Source organism: Cibotium barometz, chromosome 63, assembly GCF_041138505.1.
Source record: "Cibotium barometz isolate CiBa-2024 chromosome 63, ASM4113850v1, whole genome shotgun sequence".
Classification (NCBI taxonomy): Eukaryota; Viridiplantae; Streptophyta; class Polypodiopsida; order Cyatheales; family Cibotiaceae; genus Cibotium; species Cibotium barometz.
In genome coordinates this window covers 12,932,569-12,951,313 of record NC_141108.1, presented here as the reverse complement: position 1 = coordinate 12,951,313, position 18,745 = coordinate 12,932,569, and the positions used below count along the sequence as shown (strand labels likewise).

Here is an 18,745-nt window from a genome sequence, read left to right as displayed (position 1 = left end):
TAGATAAATAAACCTCCATATCAAGGAACACCAAACGAGGGAACACTAGTATCATCAACAAAACAAACCTTCAAGCCCATGAGATGAACTTTAGCATCCTCAGCTTCACAACCACCACTAGAAGACAAGGAACCATTAGATGAGAACACTAGATAAAGAAACCTCCATATCAAGGAACACCAAACGAGGGAACACTAGTATCATCAACAAAACAAACCTTCAAGCCCATGAGATGAACTTTAGCATCCTCAGCTTCACAACCACCACTAGAAGACAAGGAACCATTAGATGAGAACACTAGATAAAGAAACCTCCATATATCAAGGAACATGAAATGAGGGAATCCTACCATAAAAAGAACCACTAGATGAGGGAGCATCAAAGACTCCCATATTCCTCAACCATTATATTTTCCTATTCCTCAACCATTATATTTTCCAAACCAAAGTGCAAAAAGCCTCTAAAGACCATCAAGAAAAAATATTAGCCTTTTCTAGGCAATTAAGGGCTTCTATATTAACCCCTTGATCTAGCAATGCAAAAAAAAAAAAAAAAACGTTCTAGCTAGTCCACACCTCCCACACAAGCATGTATATCTAATGGTTAAGAATAAGTTGTTAGATTCCTTTAATGGTCTGATTATTTTTTTTCTGACACCCAATGAGACCAAGATAAACTAGGACACGTAATAACCAAACATGTCCTTGCACCACCTAGACATGTAGGCCCACATAGGTTTAAGAATAAGGCAGCTCCAAAACCTATCCCAAAAGTCTTCCATAGTAGTCTTGCACCTAGGACACTTGCCAAAAGAGATACCTCTATCCAAAATTTTGCACCACATGGTAAATTTTTTCAAAGGAACACCATCATGTGCATAAGAAGGTGACATGAGGTCTAAATTGACATATATTTAGTAGACCATCTATTGTCATTCATATTTATTCTTCATATCCTTTGCAAATTTGAGAATTCCACCTCCAAATCTATCAAGTGCAAATAGATTCGGATAGTGTTAGGCATAAGTAAGGTAGCCCCTTCTTGCCACCTCTAGTCCCTTGTCCACATCACCTAATTAAAGTAGGTATTGGAATACAAGGTTCTCATTCTAATCAAAGAAATGATTAGAAAGTGACATTGTTGGAGATGCAATCCACACTTCTAGAGATGCAACCGGAATCTTATTCTAGGAATTGATTGTGGAAGAGTAGAGAATTAATTCAATCATAAAAACCATTGCTTGTAAGCTTTAACTAAATCAAATCAATTGGAATTTAAACACTTAAACAAAATTAAAAATACTTAGCTCATAGACCATATTGGGTGCAATCTTCCCCCCTCTTGTGCGTGGCCTCTCCCCACACAAGAGTATTTCTTTATTAGCTTTCTTTTCACCAAAATTAGGCCATAGCCCCCAAAATATACAAGATGTGCTTTTTAGAGAGCACGGCACTCTTCTTTTACAAAAATAGAGTGTCAAATATTGGGACTAGGGTAAAGCCATAGGCTTTAATAAATTCCACATAAATAAATGTATATTTCCTAAAGTTTAAAATGGAAAAATCATTTGATAAGGTTACAAGCTATTATGCTTGCTAAAAATGAAATGTGATGAACCAAGACATTTCTTCCAAAGTAAACTCTTCAATTCCCATAGTCTTTATCACCTGAAAATATAAGCTCAATTAATTATTAAATTAATCCCACAAATATTAAACAGGTGTGCAAATCATCACCAACTCATGACTACCAGGCGTAAGTATCCCAGGAATCACCCTGCCATACAAACCTAACTGAAATAATCATAGGTGGCCTCAAACATACGTCATATACCGCACGTATTAATATTTATAGTGGTGTCACCCACGATATTAACCTAGCCGGCATGACGCAAGAGTAATCTAGGCGTCCCCAAATTACTCAAGAGGGGATAAATAATATTTTTCTAGAGGACTTAAAATATATTCTCATGACATCCCTCTTGCTTGAGTTTGCAATTGTCCTCAATTGCGGATTTGCTGGGTTTGAAAAGAATGAAGAATTTCAGGGTAAACTCGGAAAAATTTCTCAGGCATCCATTTAGCATCTTCTTGTGGATGATTCTTGAAAGTCAAAAGATACTTGAAGTATTGATTACCTGTTCTTGTTGTTGTTATCTCTTGGTCAATGATAGCATCAGGAACTAATACTTCTTCCTCTCCTTCAATAAGAGGTGGTTCCTCATATGTTGGGTGAGTAGGAAGTGTTCCTCGAAAAGGTTTCAAGAGATGGATATGAAAAGAATTGTGGATATTCCAATTAGATGGAAGCTCTAGTCTATAGGCCACATCATTAATCTTTTGAAGGATTTTAAATGGCCCATAATATCTAGGCGCTAGCTTCACTGCAGGGAATTTTTCCATACTCTTTAATCGACGTTTTTCAATTCTCAAAAGTACATAATCACCTTCTTGAAATGAAAAATCTTTGTGCTTCCTATTTGCTTGAGATGTATACTTCTCTTGAGCTCTTGCAATACAATCACGCACTTCAGATAGAATGCGATCAAAGTCTCTAACATATTGGTCGGCTGCTTCAATCTTATGAGAGAGTCTAGTAGCCGGGAATAGGCAATGCTCTTCCATATATAATCTCGAATGGTGCTCGACCAGTAGCAGTATGAGGAGTATTATTATAAGCAAATTGGAGTAGGTGTATGTACTTATCCCATGCACTATGTTGCTGGGAAACATAGGCTCTAAGCATATCTAAGATAGTGCTATTTGTAACTTCGGTTTGTCCATTCGATTCCGGATGGAAAGCCGTGGAAAAATCTAACTTAGTGCCTAAGTTTGAGAAAAGAGCAACCCAAAAGTGACTACAAAATTTAGAATCTCTATCAAAAACTATCACTTTGGGTAGTTCATGATGAACAAAAATTTGCTTAACAAATATGTTCGCGGCTTGCTGAGAAGTTAGTGTCTTTTTACATGGAATGAAATAGGCTTGCTTACTAAATCTGTCCACTATTGTCCAAATCATGTCATGGTGACTGGAAGTAGTAGGAAAGCCAGTAATGAAGTCCATAGACACTTGTTCCCATGGTCTATCAGGAATAGGTAGAGGCATAAGCAATCCTAAAGCTTTGCCTTTGTAGCTTTTAATTGTTTGGCAAATGTTACATTTAGCTACATCATTCTTCAAATGAGGCCAATAGAATTCTCGAGAAACTACTTGAAGTGTTGCGGAAACTCCTCTATGTCCCACAAATGGTGGTTGGTGCATCTCTTCCAAGACAAGTTGTCTATAAGGTTGAGTAACACACAATCTCTTCTCAAAGAAAAGATAGCCATCATTATGAGAATAACTTCCGTGAGGTGTCCAATTGTTTTCACGCAATTTGATCCATATTTGAGAAAAATCTAGATCAACTTCGTAATTTTCTTTCATAAGTACAAATGGTTCACTTTCAATTATGAAAATGTTGTTGATATTTGGTCTTCGACTCAAAGCATCGGCAACAACATTTTCTTTTCCAGGTTGATATTGAATCATAGGTTGGAAACTTTGAATGAAAGCTGCCCATTTGATATGCCTATCTGAAATAAGAGGTTGCGTAAGCAAATGCCTAATGCTTTGTTGATCTGTCTTGATGAGAAATTCAGAACCCATTAGGTAATGCTTCCAGATTTTCAAAGCATGCACTACTGCTGCTAATTTCTTGTCATATGTGCTATAATTTTGCTCTGCGGGCTTAAGCTTTCTACTTTGATAAGCAATAGGATGGTTGTCTTGCATAAGAACAGCTCCAAATCCTTTGCCACTAGCATCAGTCACTACTATAAAGAATGGTCTTTGAAAATCAGGTAGTGTTAGAACTGGTGCTTATGTTAAAGCATTCTTGAGTATTGCAAAAGATTTATCTTGCTTTTCAATCCAATTGAAATTTGTAGCTTTCTTAAGGAGTTCAGTCAAAGGATGAGCAATACAAGCAAAATTCTTGACGAACTTCCTATAATAACTACATAAGCCAAGAAAAGATCTAAGATCATGTATGTTTCTAGGCGTAGGCCAAGAAGCAATACACTCAATTTTCTTAGGATCTACACGAATCCCTTCAGCCGACACTATATGACCTAAGTATTCAATCTCCTCTTGAAAGAAAGAACTCTTTTCAGGATTGACATACAGTTCATTTTCTCTCAAAAGATTGAACACTTGTTCCAAGTGTTGTTCATGCTCTTGTCGATCCTTGCTGAAAACAAGAATGTCATCAAAGAACACTATAACAAAACTTTGAAACTTAAGGAATATACGATTCATCATACAGCTGAAAGTAGCTGGAGCATTGGTCAAACCAAATGGCATAACCAAAAACTCATAATGACCAGTTTGGGTTCTAAAAGCTATCTTGAAAATGTCAGATTAAGTCATACGAACTTGATGATACCCAGACTTTAGGTCAATCTTGCTAAAGACCTTTGATCCTCTAAGCTTGTCAAGAAGATCATCTACCCTAGGAATAGGATATCTGTTCTTGACAGTAATCTTATTTAATGCACGATAGTCTACACACATTCGGTAAGTTCCGTTCTTCTTCTTAACAAAAAGTACTGGAGCTTCAAAAGGTGAACTACTAGGTCGAATAAGGCCTCTCTCTAGCAAGTCTTCTATTTGGCTTTGGATTTCTTTTTGCTCTAAATTGTTGACTCTATAGGGAGCTTTACAAGGCGGGGAATTTCTAGGCAATAAGTAAATACTATGATCCTCAGGCCTAGACTTAGGTAATCTTGGAGGCAGATCTTCCATGAAACAGTCACTAAATTTGGAGATAAAAAGATCAAACTTTGGTCTTTTGGATGTGTCAAACTCAGCATCAAGCTGGTTAACCCATACCATATAAGTCTTGTCTCTTTTTCTTAGAGCTCTCTTTGCTTGAGTGTGACTCAACAAAGGACTCATTTCTCCTTTGACTTGACACTGGAGGATAATATCTTCATTGTCCTTCCTTAGAGAAATGCTATGAGTGTCATAGTCTATAATAGGATTGTACTTGTGTCTCCAAGGCATACCCAAAATTATATCTACCCCTTGTAAAGGTGCAACTAAGAAATCCCTCTTTTCTGTTAAAGGTTTGATGCATAAATCCAAATCTTTCACCTCTTGCATGCAATTATACTTTGTTCCAGTAAATGCTGCTTTGACTTTATAGTGCGTAGGTGAAGAATGAAGATTTAATGCTCTAAGTACCTTTTCAAAAATGAAATCATGTGTACTACCATCATCATGCAAAATAAGAACTTCATGTCCATTTATCATTCCTTTTATTTTAAGCAAAGAATGAACATGAGATTTACCTTCTTGTTCTGAGTAATCTCGATCGGAATTACCCTCTTGCTCGAATGATTCTTCTTCATTGTCGTCTTCTTCAATCATATTGACTCGAGCTGCTCTACCTGCTGGTGTTGAATTCTTGGTACGCTCCGGACAATTCGGTGCTATGTGACCTTCTTTGTGGCACTTGAAACATTTGATAGGAGATGTCTTCGGTTTGCCACCATTGACTTTCTTATTGGTACTCATGTTGCCTTTAGCCTCGTCCTTGCCTTTGTCATAACCTGGTTTATACATCTTCTTTGAAGCATAAAAAGATTTAGTAAATGGTTTAGAAGAAGTTCCCTCATGTGCTTTAATCTCCTTAGGAAAACCATTTTTACGTTCTGAATTAGTTGCCAAAGATATTGCAGAAGATAGTGAATGAGGTCGAAACATATTCACATCGGCCCTAATGGTAGATCTAAGGCCCGATATGAACTTCCTCTTTTGATCCTTCTTGCTGACTCTATCCACAACCTGCACCTGTAATAAAGTATTCCAGATCTTTTCTACATACTGTGACATAGTTTCCTTTTCCAATTGATGCAAAGTGTTCCATTGGTGCCTAACTTTGGACTTGAATTGTGAGGGTATAAAGTGCTTTTTAACCAGCCGTTGAAATCTTTTCCAAGAGTCTGGCTTGTCACGACCTTGCTTTATTACACTCCACCATAAAGCTGCACTGTCTACCAAATGATTGACTGCACATTTAATCTTATCACTCTCTGAAAATTTTTCTCCAGAAAAATAGTCATCTAGTTGACTAAGCCAAGCTAAAATGACCCTAGCATCCTTCTTTCCATATAATTTTGAAATGTGAAAGCTTTCTGACTAATCTTGGATTCTTTTTGTGACCTTTGTGCTTGCAATGTAGCATTTACAGCCCTTTGAATAGTGTCATCTTCGTCATCAAAAGATAGCGAAGAGTCACGCTTGCGTCTACGACTCGTGAGCTGTCTTTCCAATTCAATACGCTTCTCTCTTTCTTCTACCATTTGATGTTGTAAAGAAAGGAGTTGCTCTTGAATTGATGGTGGCGAGATAGGCAAATCTGCCATAGTGCTTGTGCAAATGATGTAGATAAATAAAATTTTACTTTATTTGATGTAAATAAATAAAGCAAAAATAAGTACTTATCTTGTTTTTCTCCCGCAATTTGATCTTGGTTGAAGCTGAACAAAGACGTTGTTCAATGGCTGAATTGAATTCTCGTCGCCTCAAACAAATCCCGAACGATTCCGCGTGATTCAAGAGTCTTGGGCTAGTGGAGTTGTTGATGAAATAATTTTTCTGCACTTTAAAACCTGCTGAAATAGTCCTGTAAATCTTGCCCAATCTCTGTAATATTTTTTGAATTTTTTCAGAATTTTTCAGAAGCGATTTCGGAATTTTCTGGCCTTTTCTAGGCAATTTTCAAGCCTTTTAAAACCTATAAATCACTTTTCTGCACCCAAAAATTTTCAGAATTGAAAACCTTTGAATTTCTCTTCAAATTTGAAAATAGGAGAAGTAAAGGTTCAAAAAGGTGATGTGACTTGTATGGGGATTGGGAAAAGTAAGATTAGGATTAGAAAGTGGATTAGGCTTATGGAGAGGATTAAGCTTTTGATTCTTTTTTTTATAATCTCTCCCACACGCCGTTTTGGGCCGGCAGGCTGCCGCCGTGCGCCTCCTTCTCCATGAATTTCTTGTGATTTTTTTTGTTGGCTTTTACATAGATTTACCTCCTCCATCCATTATAGATTTGCTAATCCTTGAAGCTTTCTGATTTCTGAGAGAAACCCGTGAGGTTTTTGGCTATGAGGATTTCATCCATACGGTCAGATTTTGATTTCACTGAGTATTTGGAAAAACCATTTTTTGGTTTTGCAGGGTGGTGAGTGGGTTTGACAGTAGATCTAGTTTTGAATCTTTGACCTTTGGGTAAAGACCTACAAAACACCCTCTGTCCACTGGATAAATTCCTGCACTTTCTTGATTTTTGAGAAGTTGAAGCCCTTTCCTACCTTCTCCACAAATCTCCTAGCCCAAGCTCTGATACCACTGCAACCGGAATCTTATTCTAGGAATTGATTGTGGAAGAGTAGAGAATTAATTCAATCATAAAAACCATTGCTTGTAAGCTTCAACTAAATCAAATCAATTGGAATTTAAACACTTAAACAAAATTAAAAATACTTAGCTCATAGACCATATTGGGTGCAATCTCCCCCCCTCTTGTGCGTGGCCTCTCCCCACACAAGAGTATTTCTTTATTAGCTTTCTTTTCACCAAAATTAGGCCATAGCCCCCAAAATATACAAGATGTGCTTTTTAGAGAGCACGACACTCTTCTTTTACAAAAATAGAGTGTCAAATATTGGGACTAGGGTAAAGCCATAGGCTTTAATAAATTCCACATAAATAAATGTATATTTCCTAAAGTTTAAAATGGAAAAATCATTTGATAAGGTTACAAGCTATTATGCTTGCCAAAAATGAAATGTGATGAACCAAGACATTTCTTCCAAAGTAAACTCTTCAATTCCCATAGTCTTTATCACCTGAAAATATAAGCTCAATTAATTATTAAATTAATCCCACAAATATTAAACAGGTGTGCAAATCATCACCAACTCATGACTACCAGGCGTAAGTACCCCAGGAATCACCCTGCCATACAAACCTAACTGAAATAATCATAGGTGGCCTCAAACATACGTCATATACCGCACGTATTAATATTTATAGTGGTGTCACCCACGATATTAACCTAGCCGGCATGACGCAAGAGTAATCTAGGCGTCCCCAAATTACTCAAGAGGGGATAAATAATATTTTTCTAGAGGACTTAAAATATATTCTCATGACAAGAGAGAACCAGCTCGCATGGTGAGACTGGGTTTGAATCTTAGCAAGTTGAGGTTTCTACAAATTGGATTACAAGGTTCTCATTCTAATCAAAGAAATGATTAGAAGGTGACATTGTTGGAGATGCAATCCACACTTCTAGAGAGAACCAGCTCGCGTGGTGAGACTGGGTTTAAATCTTAGCAAGTTGAGGTTTCTACAAATTGGATTATCGGAGGTCACCTAACACCTTAAGGTTTTGGGGTCTGGATGGCTAGACCAATTTGTGGAATACCTCAGTTAAGCGCACTTGCGCATGAACACAACTGAGATGGGTGGCCTCCCGAGAAGTGGGAGGATCCATGTTTCCAACATGGTATCAGAGCCCAGGTTGTGATGTTGGAAGCTAAGACCTCAACCAAAGTGTGGCTTGAGGGGGAGTGTTGGAGATGCAATCCACACTTCTAGAGAGAACCAGCTCACGTGTTGAGACTGGGTTTGAATCTTGGCAAGTTGAGGTTTCTACAAATTGGATTACCGGAGGTCACCTAACACCTTAAGGTTTTGGGGTCTAGATGGCTAGACCAATTTGTGGAATACCTTAGTTAAGCACGCTTGCGCAGGAACACAATTGGGATGGGTGACCTCCCGAGAAGTGGGAGGATCCATGTTTCCAACAGACATGAGGTCTAAATTGACATATATTTAGTGGACCATCTATTGTCATTCATATTTATTCTTCATATCCTTTGCAAATTTGAGAATTCCACCTCCAAATCTATCAAATGCAAATAGATTTGGATAGTGTTAGGCATAAGGAAGGTAGTCCCTCCTTAGTCCCTTGTCCACATCACCTAATTAAAGTATACAAGGTTCTCATTCTTCTCAAAGAAATGATTAGAAGGGGCTTATTACATTCATAAAACCTAAACATCATTGTCAATGGCTTAGCACTCGACCCCCCCAAAGGACCATCCAATAAATCTTGTATATGACATATTCAACAATAATACCCCTAGCACAAGTACATTGAAACTAGATGAGATGGATAATCTTGTTTTACAATTTAACTCTTACAAAGACATGATATTTAAGGAAGTCAAATATAGTTATGTTAAATAAGAAAATTCTTGGCCTATGAAAGAAGGAGGTTCCTAAAGGTGGTATAACAAAAGTATGTACCAAGTATGTACCAAGTGACTTAAAGCTTATCAAATAGCATTTACCTTTACAGAGCACTAATAAAGATGCTTCATCCATGTTATTTGGCAATGCATGCAATTGATGCTGTTATAGATAGCGCCAGTGAAGATGCTTCATCTTTGTTATTTTGCAATGCATGCAACTCATGATGTAGATACTTAAGGAAATTATTCTTTGAGAAACACTTCACTTACAAGTAAAGAGTTTTTAAATTACCCTTTAATTTTTTTTTTCAATAATCTTTTAAATATGCCAAATCTTTCTCCTTAATGGTTGATATTACCCATTTAATCTACAAGATTGGATAAATAAGCTTAACAAGTCTCTATTCCAAAGAGTCAAATGTATGTGACCGCTTATTACAAGTACAATGAGAGTTTAAACCACCTTGGTGTGATTAGGGCGAATGTAGGGAGGTGGAGATTATTTTGGAGTCTAAGAGTTAATTAAGGAGCTTCCCCATGAATTTGGAAAGTCATAATGTGTCTTGTAAAATCCTATACAGTTGGAATCTCTTTATTAGAGTTGGAAGAAAAACAAGAACCATGCTATCTCTTGAGTAGGGTTGGAAGAAACACAAGTACCATGCTATGTGCATGAGAGATTCATAAGTTGAATCTTTTGATTAGTTCAATTTGGAATTAATGTGCTTCCTTTGTGTCTTATGTTTTCTATAAGATTATAGATTGTGTTAAATTTCCATTGTACGAATCTAATTCAATTTTTTGTCATAGTGTCAAACCATTATTTCCTTGGGTGGTTTCTCTTATGTGAAATAGCTAAATTTTGAGTGTCTAGTGAAAATTGGGAAAATTTCTTAGGAGTTCCAAAATTTATAGCTTATATAAAAAGTTTGAATTCTCCCAATTTTAAGTGGAGTTTGAAATTAACCCCATATCACATCACATTGGCAATAAGAAACCCAAACCCCATTCTAATGAGAACTTTGTTGAGGAAGGACTAGTGGAATATGCTTTCTCCAAGTCGATTAATTGGAGCATAACACACCTTTTCTTTGCCACTAGCTATTCACCCAAAATAATAGACTAGATATTGCCATAATTTATCTACCTTTGATAAAACCATATTTCCTAGGGAAAACCACCTTTTGAACTAGCAGAGTGATTTTGATAGCCACAACCTTTGCCAAGACATCATTCAAAAGTGACACCATTGTAGTGGGTCTTTAGTGAGAAAAGGTATCACATGGTATTTGGTTGAGAATGAGTTAAATAAGAGCACATGGTATTTGGTTGGGAATGAGTTAAATAAGAGCACATGCTATTTGGTTGGGAATGAGTCAAATAAGAGCACAAGCTATTTGGTTGAGAATGAGTTAAATAAGAGCACATGCTATTTGGTTGGGAATGAGTTAAATAAGAGCTTCATGCTATTTGGTTGGGAATGAGTTAAATAAGAGCTTCATCAAATTTAGGTTCAAATATGTGCTACTTGAAGCTTTATTGACCAAGAAAGAGATTGGTCCTCTATGATCCTCCCAAAATGTAATAAAAGATTTAGTTGTAAGGCCATCCCATCTAGGAATCTTATCACTACCCATTTGCTTGAGGGCATGGTAACTTTCATCCTTTGAATCTCTCTCTCTCTCTCTCTCTCTCTCTCTCTCTCTCTCTCTCTCTGAGTAGCTTGACCCTCATCCACCACTTACCACTCTAGCTATAATGTTGAGAATCCATTCCTCATCATGAAATATATTATCCTCTTTAAGGCCTTCCTCTCTACATTTACAAGTGTGTATGTAGCCACACAATAGCACTTCAAGCTAGCAACAATGCCCCCTCAACTATAATAAAGCATAGCCCAAACGTGGTCAATCTCTCTATAGAGACTACAACAACCTAACAACTTTGTCTTGTGAAGAGTCCGTAGACCTTATAAGATGCTAAAATGTCCTCTTCTAGATTTGGCGTGAAGACGTCCAAATTAAGGGTTGTCCCCATGTTCACACTTTCTCACATAAAGCCTTGTAAAAGATTAGCTTTTCATCACACTTGTTGGGCTTTACCAGTGTAAATAATAAAGCAACAACATGCTTACACAACGTGTCAACCACCATCACCACCAATAGTTCCCTTACTATTGCACACAAATTGTATCTTTATATGGCAATTTATAGATGCCACCCCATTTGTAGCAAGCACGTGATTACTACGCCCCCCCCATATAAGGTGTGTGATTAATGAAAATGAACCTCTTACCAAAAAAGGATGGGTTTTGTTAACTCACGCATCATATACACAAGTTTATACGAGATTCTATAGTATCCTGATTCTAAATGGCCAAGCTAAGCCATATATGAACGATAATTTTTAGTGTGAGGGTGATTTGGAAATGTAGATAAAAAGATTCTCTTATGATGCAGAGTGTGCGCACCCATGTGGAGGTGCTATGTTGGCCTATGTAACATATCCCTATGTTGTTGTAGGTGGTCGAGTAGGCTTAGACCACCAAGACAATGGATGATAGGGTTTGAGATGTAAGTAGGAGACTGCATAATGAAGGAAATGCAGATGTTGTCCTGCATGGTTTGCACTTTAAGGGGAGGTAAGGTTTCTCCCATTGTGTATTTGTTGGATGGTTCATTAAAGCAAAGGTTATTTGATGATACATAAAAGGAAAAAAGGTGTAGATGTATTTTTGAGTCACATGTAAAGTGCTAGCACAGCCACTTAAAGTTGTGGTAGTTACATGAATTGTATAGGTGGTCACATGGTTTGCACTAGTGGGAGAGGTAGATTCATGTGGGATCTAGAAGTCTTTATACAAGACTACATATGGTTGTACTTAGGAGCCAGGACTTTCACTTTGAGGCAAATTATAAATGCATTATCTTTATTATTTTTGTTTCAATTTATCATTGTGCTTGTTATCAATTATGGATTATATGCTTTGCTTGGATTCTCCCTAGCCATCATGACATTTAGCATTGTGTAGCTTAGTGGTGGAGCTTAGTGGTGGAGTGAATAAGATTCAATAGATTCGTTTTGATTCTAATCTGATTCTTCCCACTTTCATAAAAAGGGCATAGAAAAAAAAATCCCCTCACCCCAAATCACTGGGACCTTGCATGCTCATTATTTACTTTTTCTGCAAAGGGGAGATATAATATATACAAAAATATGAATTTTCCAATTTTTTTTGAAAAGCCATCAAAACTAATATATATTCATGGGAATGAATTGGGAGCATTAGAGAACAAGAAAGCTAATTAATCAATGCTAATAATTGATTCACCATAACTCTTTTTTACTTAAATTTAAAAGAATTGAATTCACCAGACAAACTTCTCTAGTGCATAAATATAATCACAAAAAGAAAACCTTTCACTGCAATTGAGGCTTACACAATGATTTAATTAATGTTGTAAAGCCTAGGCTAAAACGGTACTAACCACCACCATTGGCTACTCCCAAGCGCCATAGGTAAGGCTACTTCCCAGCTCAAGGTCCCTTAAAATACTTAGACTAAACGCACTAACATGCCATACCTTAATTAAATCAAATCCAAAAACAAATGTTTATTTTATGTGGTAATTATTTCATGAGGAATGATTTCACCATACTTGTTTTGGGGGTAAGGTAGTATCCATAAATAATCACATCTCTATCTCTATCTCTATCTCTATCTCTATCTCTTTCTCTATATTTTTATCTTAAGGAAGAATTTGGAGGTTCGGGAAGGAGAGGAGGAGGTTTGCGTAGAATTTGATTTTGGGAGCCTCAAAAGAAGTGCGAAGCATTCGTACAGGTTTCCAACTAGAGTTTCACAAAGCTGCCAAGTGGCAAGAATTTGGTGGAGGTTAGGGAAGGGGAGAAGGAAGTTTGAAGAGGTTTGGAATCTCTCAAGACTTAAGAAGTACTAAGCACGGGTTGCCCACTAGTTGTTATTTAAAGGATCCACTGATCCAGGTATGGTGTACCTGGTGTTTGATGTGGACCTGAACCTGCCACCACCAAAAAGACGTGCGCTTCGGTGCGCCATTTCAAGAATAACTGTTGAGCAATTTCTTAAAAAATATCCATGTCCGCATCATCATCTCTGTGTGCTGCTCTATTCCTCCTCCTTTCTGCTCAGGGACCCTATCTGCTCTCTCCAATGCAAGTTTAATTAATTAATTTTCACAGATAATCAGATGTTCCAATATATATTTTAGAATGTGGGTTTTCAAGATAATTTTGAATTCCGGATGTGGGCTCTCAAGATAATCAGAATTCCAGATTTGGGTCTTCAAGATAATCAGAATTCCAGATTTGGGTCTTCCAGATTTGGGTCTTTAAGATAATCAAAAACTTAGATTTGGGTTTCAAAGATATTAGCGAATTCAGATTTGGGATTTCGAGGTGATCTTTGGGAGTTTAAGCTAATCACAATCTGAGTTGTGGGCTGCTTTTTTAATTTAGTGTGGCGTTTGGGCTTCTTTTTGTTTGGCTGAGTTTTCCGAAGAGCCAAGCAGAATTGTACCCTAAGATATACTCGCGGTGCTCTTTGGGCTCTCCGAAACGCAAGTGTGTGTGTGTGTGTGTGTGTGTGTGGGGCCTTGATTCATTAAAAAGCAGCAGTGCTCTTGAAGCTGGAAAAAAGCAGGGTGAGAATGGTGCTGGATTGCAACCCTCTTCATCCTGTCCCCAACACGGACCCTATTGCCAGCCAGCTGCCTGAACACCAACCTGCAATCAAGAGTTCGACCCGTACAAAGCTCATCATCGACACAGATCCTGGCATTGGTTAGTACTTATTCTTCAATGCATGATCCCATTCAACAGATGATTCAAAATAAATTGAATCTCTCTTTTGTAGAAGTAGATATTTAGCTGCGTGTCTACATCGTGCACACATCATCATGACACATCATGCCTAGATATGTAAGAGTGTATGCATGCACATATATGCATACAATCATCATGCATGCGCATACATATCATGCCTAGATATGTAAGGGTGTATGCATATACATGTACATAAACATGCACATACATCATGCCTAGATATGTAAGGGTGCATGTATGTAGATACATTCTTATATAAACATACATGTCCATACACATAATCATGTTTGGTTGTTTGTATGTAGATACATGCACATGCATGCATATACAAACGTAAGCATGTGCATACATCATGCATATACATTCGTGCATACTCATGCATCATGCATAGGTATGTGTTGTCTTAGTAATGTGATTGTTGTGATGGGTCCCCTGTCAACAGAGATCCCGTCTTTGTGCTGGTGTACAATGTACATACCCGTTTATTTTGTTGATTTTTCTGGCAGATGATGCTATGGCCATTTTCATGGCCTTCCAATCACCGGAGCTGGAGGTGATTGGTCTGACGACTACATTTGGGAATGCTACGACACCAGTGGCTACACGAAATGCTTTGCATCTGGTATGATGTGATTGCACATGAATACATCTTTTCACGAGAGTATTTTGCATGTGCATGCTTTGCTTATCTACAATCATCAGTGTGAAGTTGCAGGATACCCAAACATGCCGGTGGCAGAGGGTTGCTCTGAACCTTTAAAGGTAATGTTTTTAGTTCGTGTTTGTTGTACATGTTCTCGATTTGTCTAGGCTTAGATATCCATCACTGTGAAAAGAGTGCCTGACTTTTACTCTGCAAGCTACTTGTTTGTTGTTTGTTTAGGGAGGAGCTCCTCGTGTGGCAGACTTTGTTCATGGAAGTGATGGATTGGGCAATACCTTCCCACGGCAACCGAAAATATGCAAGATTGACAAGAGCGCTGCCGATTTTTTGGTAGAGAAAGTGAGAGAGTTTCCAAATGAAGTCACCGTTTTGGCACTGGGGCCTCTAACAAACATTGCAGAAGTAAGTCCATAAATGATTGGGGATCAATCTATCCAAAATTAGCCCTACGCCTTGAGGTTGCAATCGTGCTTTGTGCAATGGTCAACCTCTGAGAACTTTAGGCTATTTTGGTTCCAGGCCATGCAAAAAGACAGGTCATTTGCAAGCAACTTAAAGAAGCTTTTTGTGCTCGGCGGATCCTTTTTTGCAAGCGGAAATGTGAATCCTGCAGCAGAAGCTAATGTGAGTAACAAGGAATCTAAACCCTTATTCACACGACCATGGTGTTTCGCACGCATCCTACATGTTGACCATGCCCGTTTCAGATCAACATGATCGTGCTCATTTCACATTCCATGTGACTGTCGGTTCCACAATCACATGCCCAAGACTGCCTGTTTCATATCGCATTCCACCTGACCATGAGCAGGCATCTTACTCTTCTACCCATTTCGTAGATCTATGGTGATCCCGAGGCAGCTGATTTGGTGTTTACCAGTGGAGCAGATATTGTGATCATTGGTATCAACTTAACCACACAGATCATACTCACCGGTAAGAATGCATGGCTAAGTTGGGATCATTGGTATCAACTTAACCACACAGATCATACTCACCGGTAAGAATGCATGGCTAAGTTGCCTTGGGAAAGCGTCTTTCGAATTATTTTGAGGCTACTGTTGTTACAAATCGTTCTAAATTCATATATTTGATTTGTGTTCCAGAGGTAGACCTCCTTGAAATAAGAGATTCTAAGGGAAGATTTGGGAAGTACATCTATGACATGTGCATGTTTTACAAAAACTGGCATTTTCTGTCAGACGGTCTAGAAGGTGTGGACTTTTTATTTGTCCATTCCTCCCTTTCAATGTTCTCATTAATGTTATGGGGCATGGAGGAGCAACCTTAGTATGGCTTGAAGACATTTATGTGAATGGTCTTGTTCTCGGAATCGGAATTGACTAGGTCATTGGCCAATGCAGGCATTTTCCTCCATGATCCTAGTTGCCTTGCCTCCGTTCTGGACCCGAGTCTCTTCACGTATAGGAAGGGAGCCGTTCGAGTTGAAACCCAAGGAATTTGCATTGGGCATACATTGCTTGATCTAGGTCTTAAAAAGTAAGTTCCTTCCTCCATATGAATGCATATGATGTGTGTTTAATGTCCATGCATTTTGATGACTCCTTTATGTGTAAACTAAGGTAGTTTCTATTTGGTTTTATGCGTCAGATGGAATGGGACTAATCCTTGGACTAATCAACCACAAGTAAGCGTGGGCTGGACCGTGGACCACCAAGGTGTGGTTGCACTTGTGAAAGACCGGTTGAAAAGGCCCTAGTGAAGGGTTCTTTGGAACGTCGCATCACTCTACCAAATTATTTCCTAACCCTCTTGGTACAGTTCATTTGTAAGTGTAAATTTCTAGCAAGAGACCAAAATCAGGGCTTTTGTAAGATTAAAGATTAGTAAGAGTAGGCTGATCAAAAACTAAAAGAAATTTGCTCAGTTGTGAAACTGGGATTGGCTCTCTCTCTCTCTCTCTCTCTCTCTCATAGGCCATATATTTGGCCTCGTGGACTTGAAAAGTTACCCATCAATAAAAGTTACGTGTCACACAAAGAAGTGGCACAATGAGAGTAGGTATATATATTCGCTTAACGGGAACATTTTGAAAATGAACACATTAGAGAACTGTTGCAAAACCACTCTAATGAGATGAGAGTCTAAAAAGAAGGGGTGACTCTCTCCATCACCAGCTGCTAAGTTACCATTTTTTTTTTTTGGGGGGGGGGGGGGGGGGGGGGGGGGGGCATATCAAGGGATCAGTGCTCTAGAAGGGGCAAGATGTGACGGGACAGGGTTCTACAAGTGTCCTCAGTGCATGCCCTTGAGGTGCCCTGAATTGACTGTGGAGAATGCAAATGAGGTGGTTTCGTATGGAATGGATGGACCATGCAGGTGGTCCTCGGGCAACGACTTATCATCTCCCAGCAGGGACGTTGATCCTCCTTGATGGTGTCATAAGAAAGGATGATCCTCTTTGATGGTGTCTCAAGAAAGGGTCAGGTGATGAGAAAGGGTCAGGTGGTTCTTGAGTTGTATTGAAAAGACCAGTAGGGGAAGGTCTTCGCAGATGCCAAGGACGCACAGGGATGTGTCAGGGAGAGAAGATTGCCAACCATAGAGGTGGGAGAGGAGAATCAACCCCTCTAGAAATGGTCGAGTTGATGGTGGCAACAAGGTTTCGGCATCAGGAGCAGTTGTGTTGTGCTGATGCTAATGTCCCGCAAGAAGCTGTGTGAATCATAGTGAGGGCTGTAGGACTGAGCAACACCAGAATCCCAGGGGCAGTGTCCACTTGGTGGCCACAAAGGCTAGACAAGCCAAACTGCTCCAGAGAGCAAGGGCTGTTTGATTACCTTTCTAAAATGTTTAGAGGGTGTAAAAGAGAGCTGGTCTCAAAGGAGACTGGCTCCAAATGGATCCATGTGACTCCTAGCAGAGCCAGTGTCCCCCTCGGCTAGGAGTGCCACCTGATTTCATTCAAGGCTTCAAGCTGAAGACCTCAAACATTGAGCTTACAAAGTGAGGCAAGCGTTGACGGATCAATGGTTTATGAACTATATGCCACATCGACATCATTAGTGCAATTTTTTGTTGCTTGGTGGAAAAGCAAACTGCACTTCTGGGTTTCCTTTTAACATCAAATTCCGAAGAGACATTGAAAAATTAGCAGTACATCCTATCCAGCAGTTCTATCTCTATCTTTGCCTTGTAAGTCCATCTTTAATTTCTAATGCATTATTAACAATATTTTGGTTTTAATAAGCTTTTGCACCATAGTATAAGAATTCAATCTTCTCTTCACAATGTACTTAGAGGGTTGCCATTGCAATCTTAATAAATTTTGTAACCAATCCTTGGGCGTATGCCCTTCATTCAATGCACTTTTGTATCTTCATGGTCGCCAATCATCAGAGGTCTAATCAAGGCCGTCGGAATGATTGCAAGACCTTGAGAAATCAGCCTTTGTACATTATAAGAATCCCATCTGTGCTTTACAATGTATCTAGAGGGTTGCTTCCATCTCTTTGAATCTCAATAAATATAATTTGCAGCCAAAAGGCCGTTCAACTCAAGTACATTATGTGTTGGAATGATTGCCAGACCTTGACAAATCAGCCTTTGTACATTATAAGAATTCCATCTGTGCATTACAATGTATCTGAGAGTTGCTTCCATCTCTTTGAATCTTAGCCGATTTGTGCTCTTCATTCAATGCACTCTTGTATCTCATGGTTGTTGGTAAAGAGGAGGTTTAATCAAGGTCTTACAACCAAAGTACATTATGCTTAGGAATGAATGAGTGAACCTCTATGACCCTTATGGATCATTATCCTTTGAACATTGTGAGTTGAGATGTAACAACCCCATCACGAAGAGAAGAGACTTATCATGTAGCAAGGAAATTCCACAACCTCCACAAGTAGCACACAACTGCTTTAGTTACCTTAGTTGTAGCATT

At 38.6% G+C, this 18,745-nt stretch overlaps 1 protein-coding gene across 1 annotated transcript; it reads left to right on the top strand.

Annotated features, from left to right (window-relative positions):
* The first annotated feature begins 13,063 nt into the window (after positions 1-13,063).
* On the top strand, positions 13,064-16,862 carry LOC147603709 (putative uridine nucleosidase 1). The gene is made up of 9 exons (XM_086795995.1): positions 13,064-14,132; positions 14,681-14,796; positions 14,877-14,936; positions 15,058-15,240; positions 15,358-15,462; positions 15,678-15,774; positions 15,945-16,052; positions 16,203-16,338; positions 16,450-16,862. Exons 1-9 carry the CDS (start codon positions 14,000-14,002, stop codon positions 16,556-16,558), a joined length of 1,047 nt encoding a protein of 348 aa, XP_086652121.1. The 5' UTR covers positions 13,064-13,999; the 3' UTR covers positions 16,559-16,862.
* The last annotated feature ends 1,883 nt before the right edge of the window (positions 16,863-18,745 follow it).

Bases quoted from the DNA above. Each gene is read 5' to 3' on its own strand.
- LOC147603709 (XM_086795995.1), top strand. From the start codon at position 14,000: ATGGTGCTGGATTGCAACCCTCTTCATCCTGTCCCCAACACGGACCCT. The intron at 15,241-15,357 runs GTAAGTCCATAA...TTTTGGTTCCAG, and splicing joins CTCTAACAAACATTGCAGAA to GCCATGCAAAAAGACAGGTC. The intron at 16,053-16,202 runs GTGTGGACTTTT...TGGCCAATGCAG, and splicing joins TCTGTCAGACGGTCTAGAAG to GCATTTTCCTCCATGATCCT.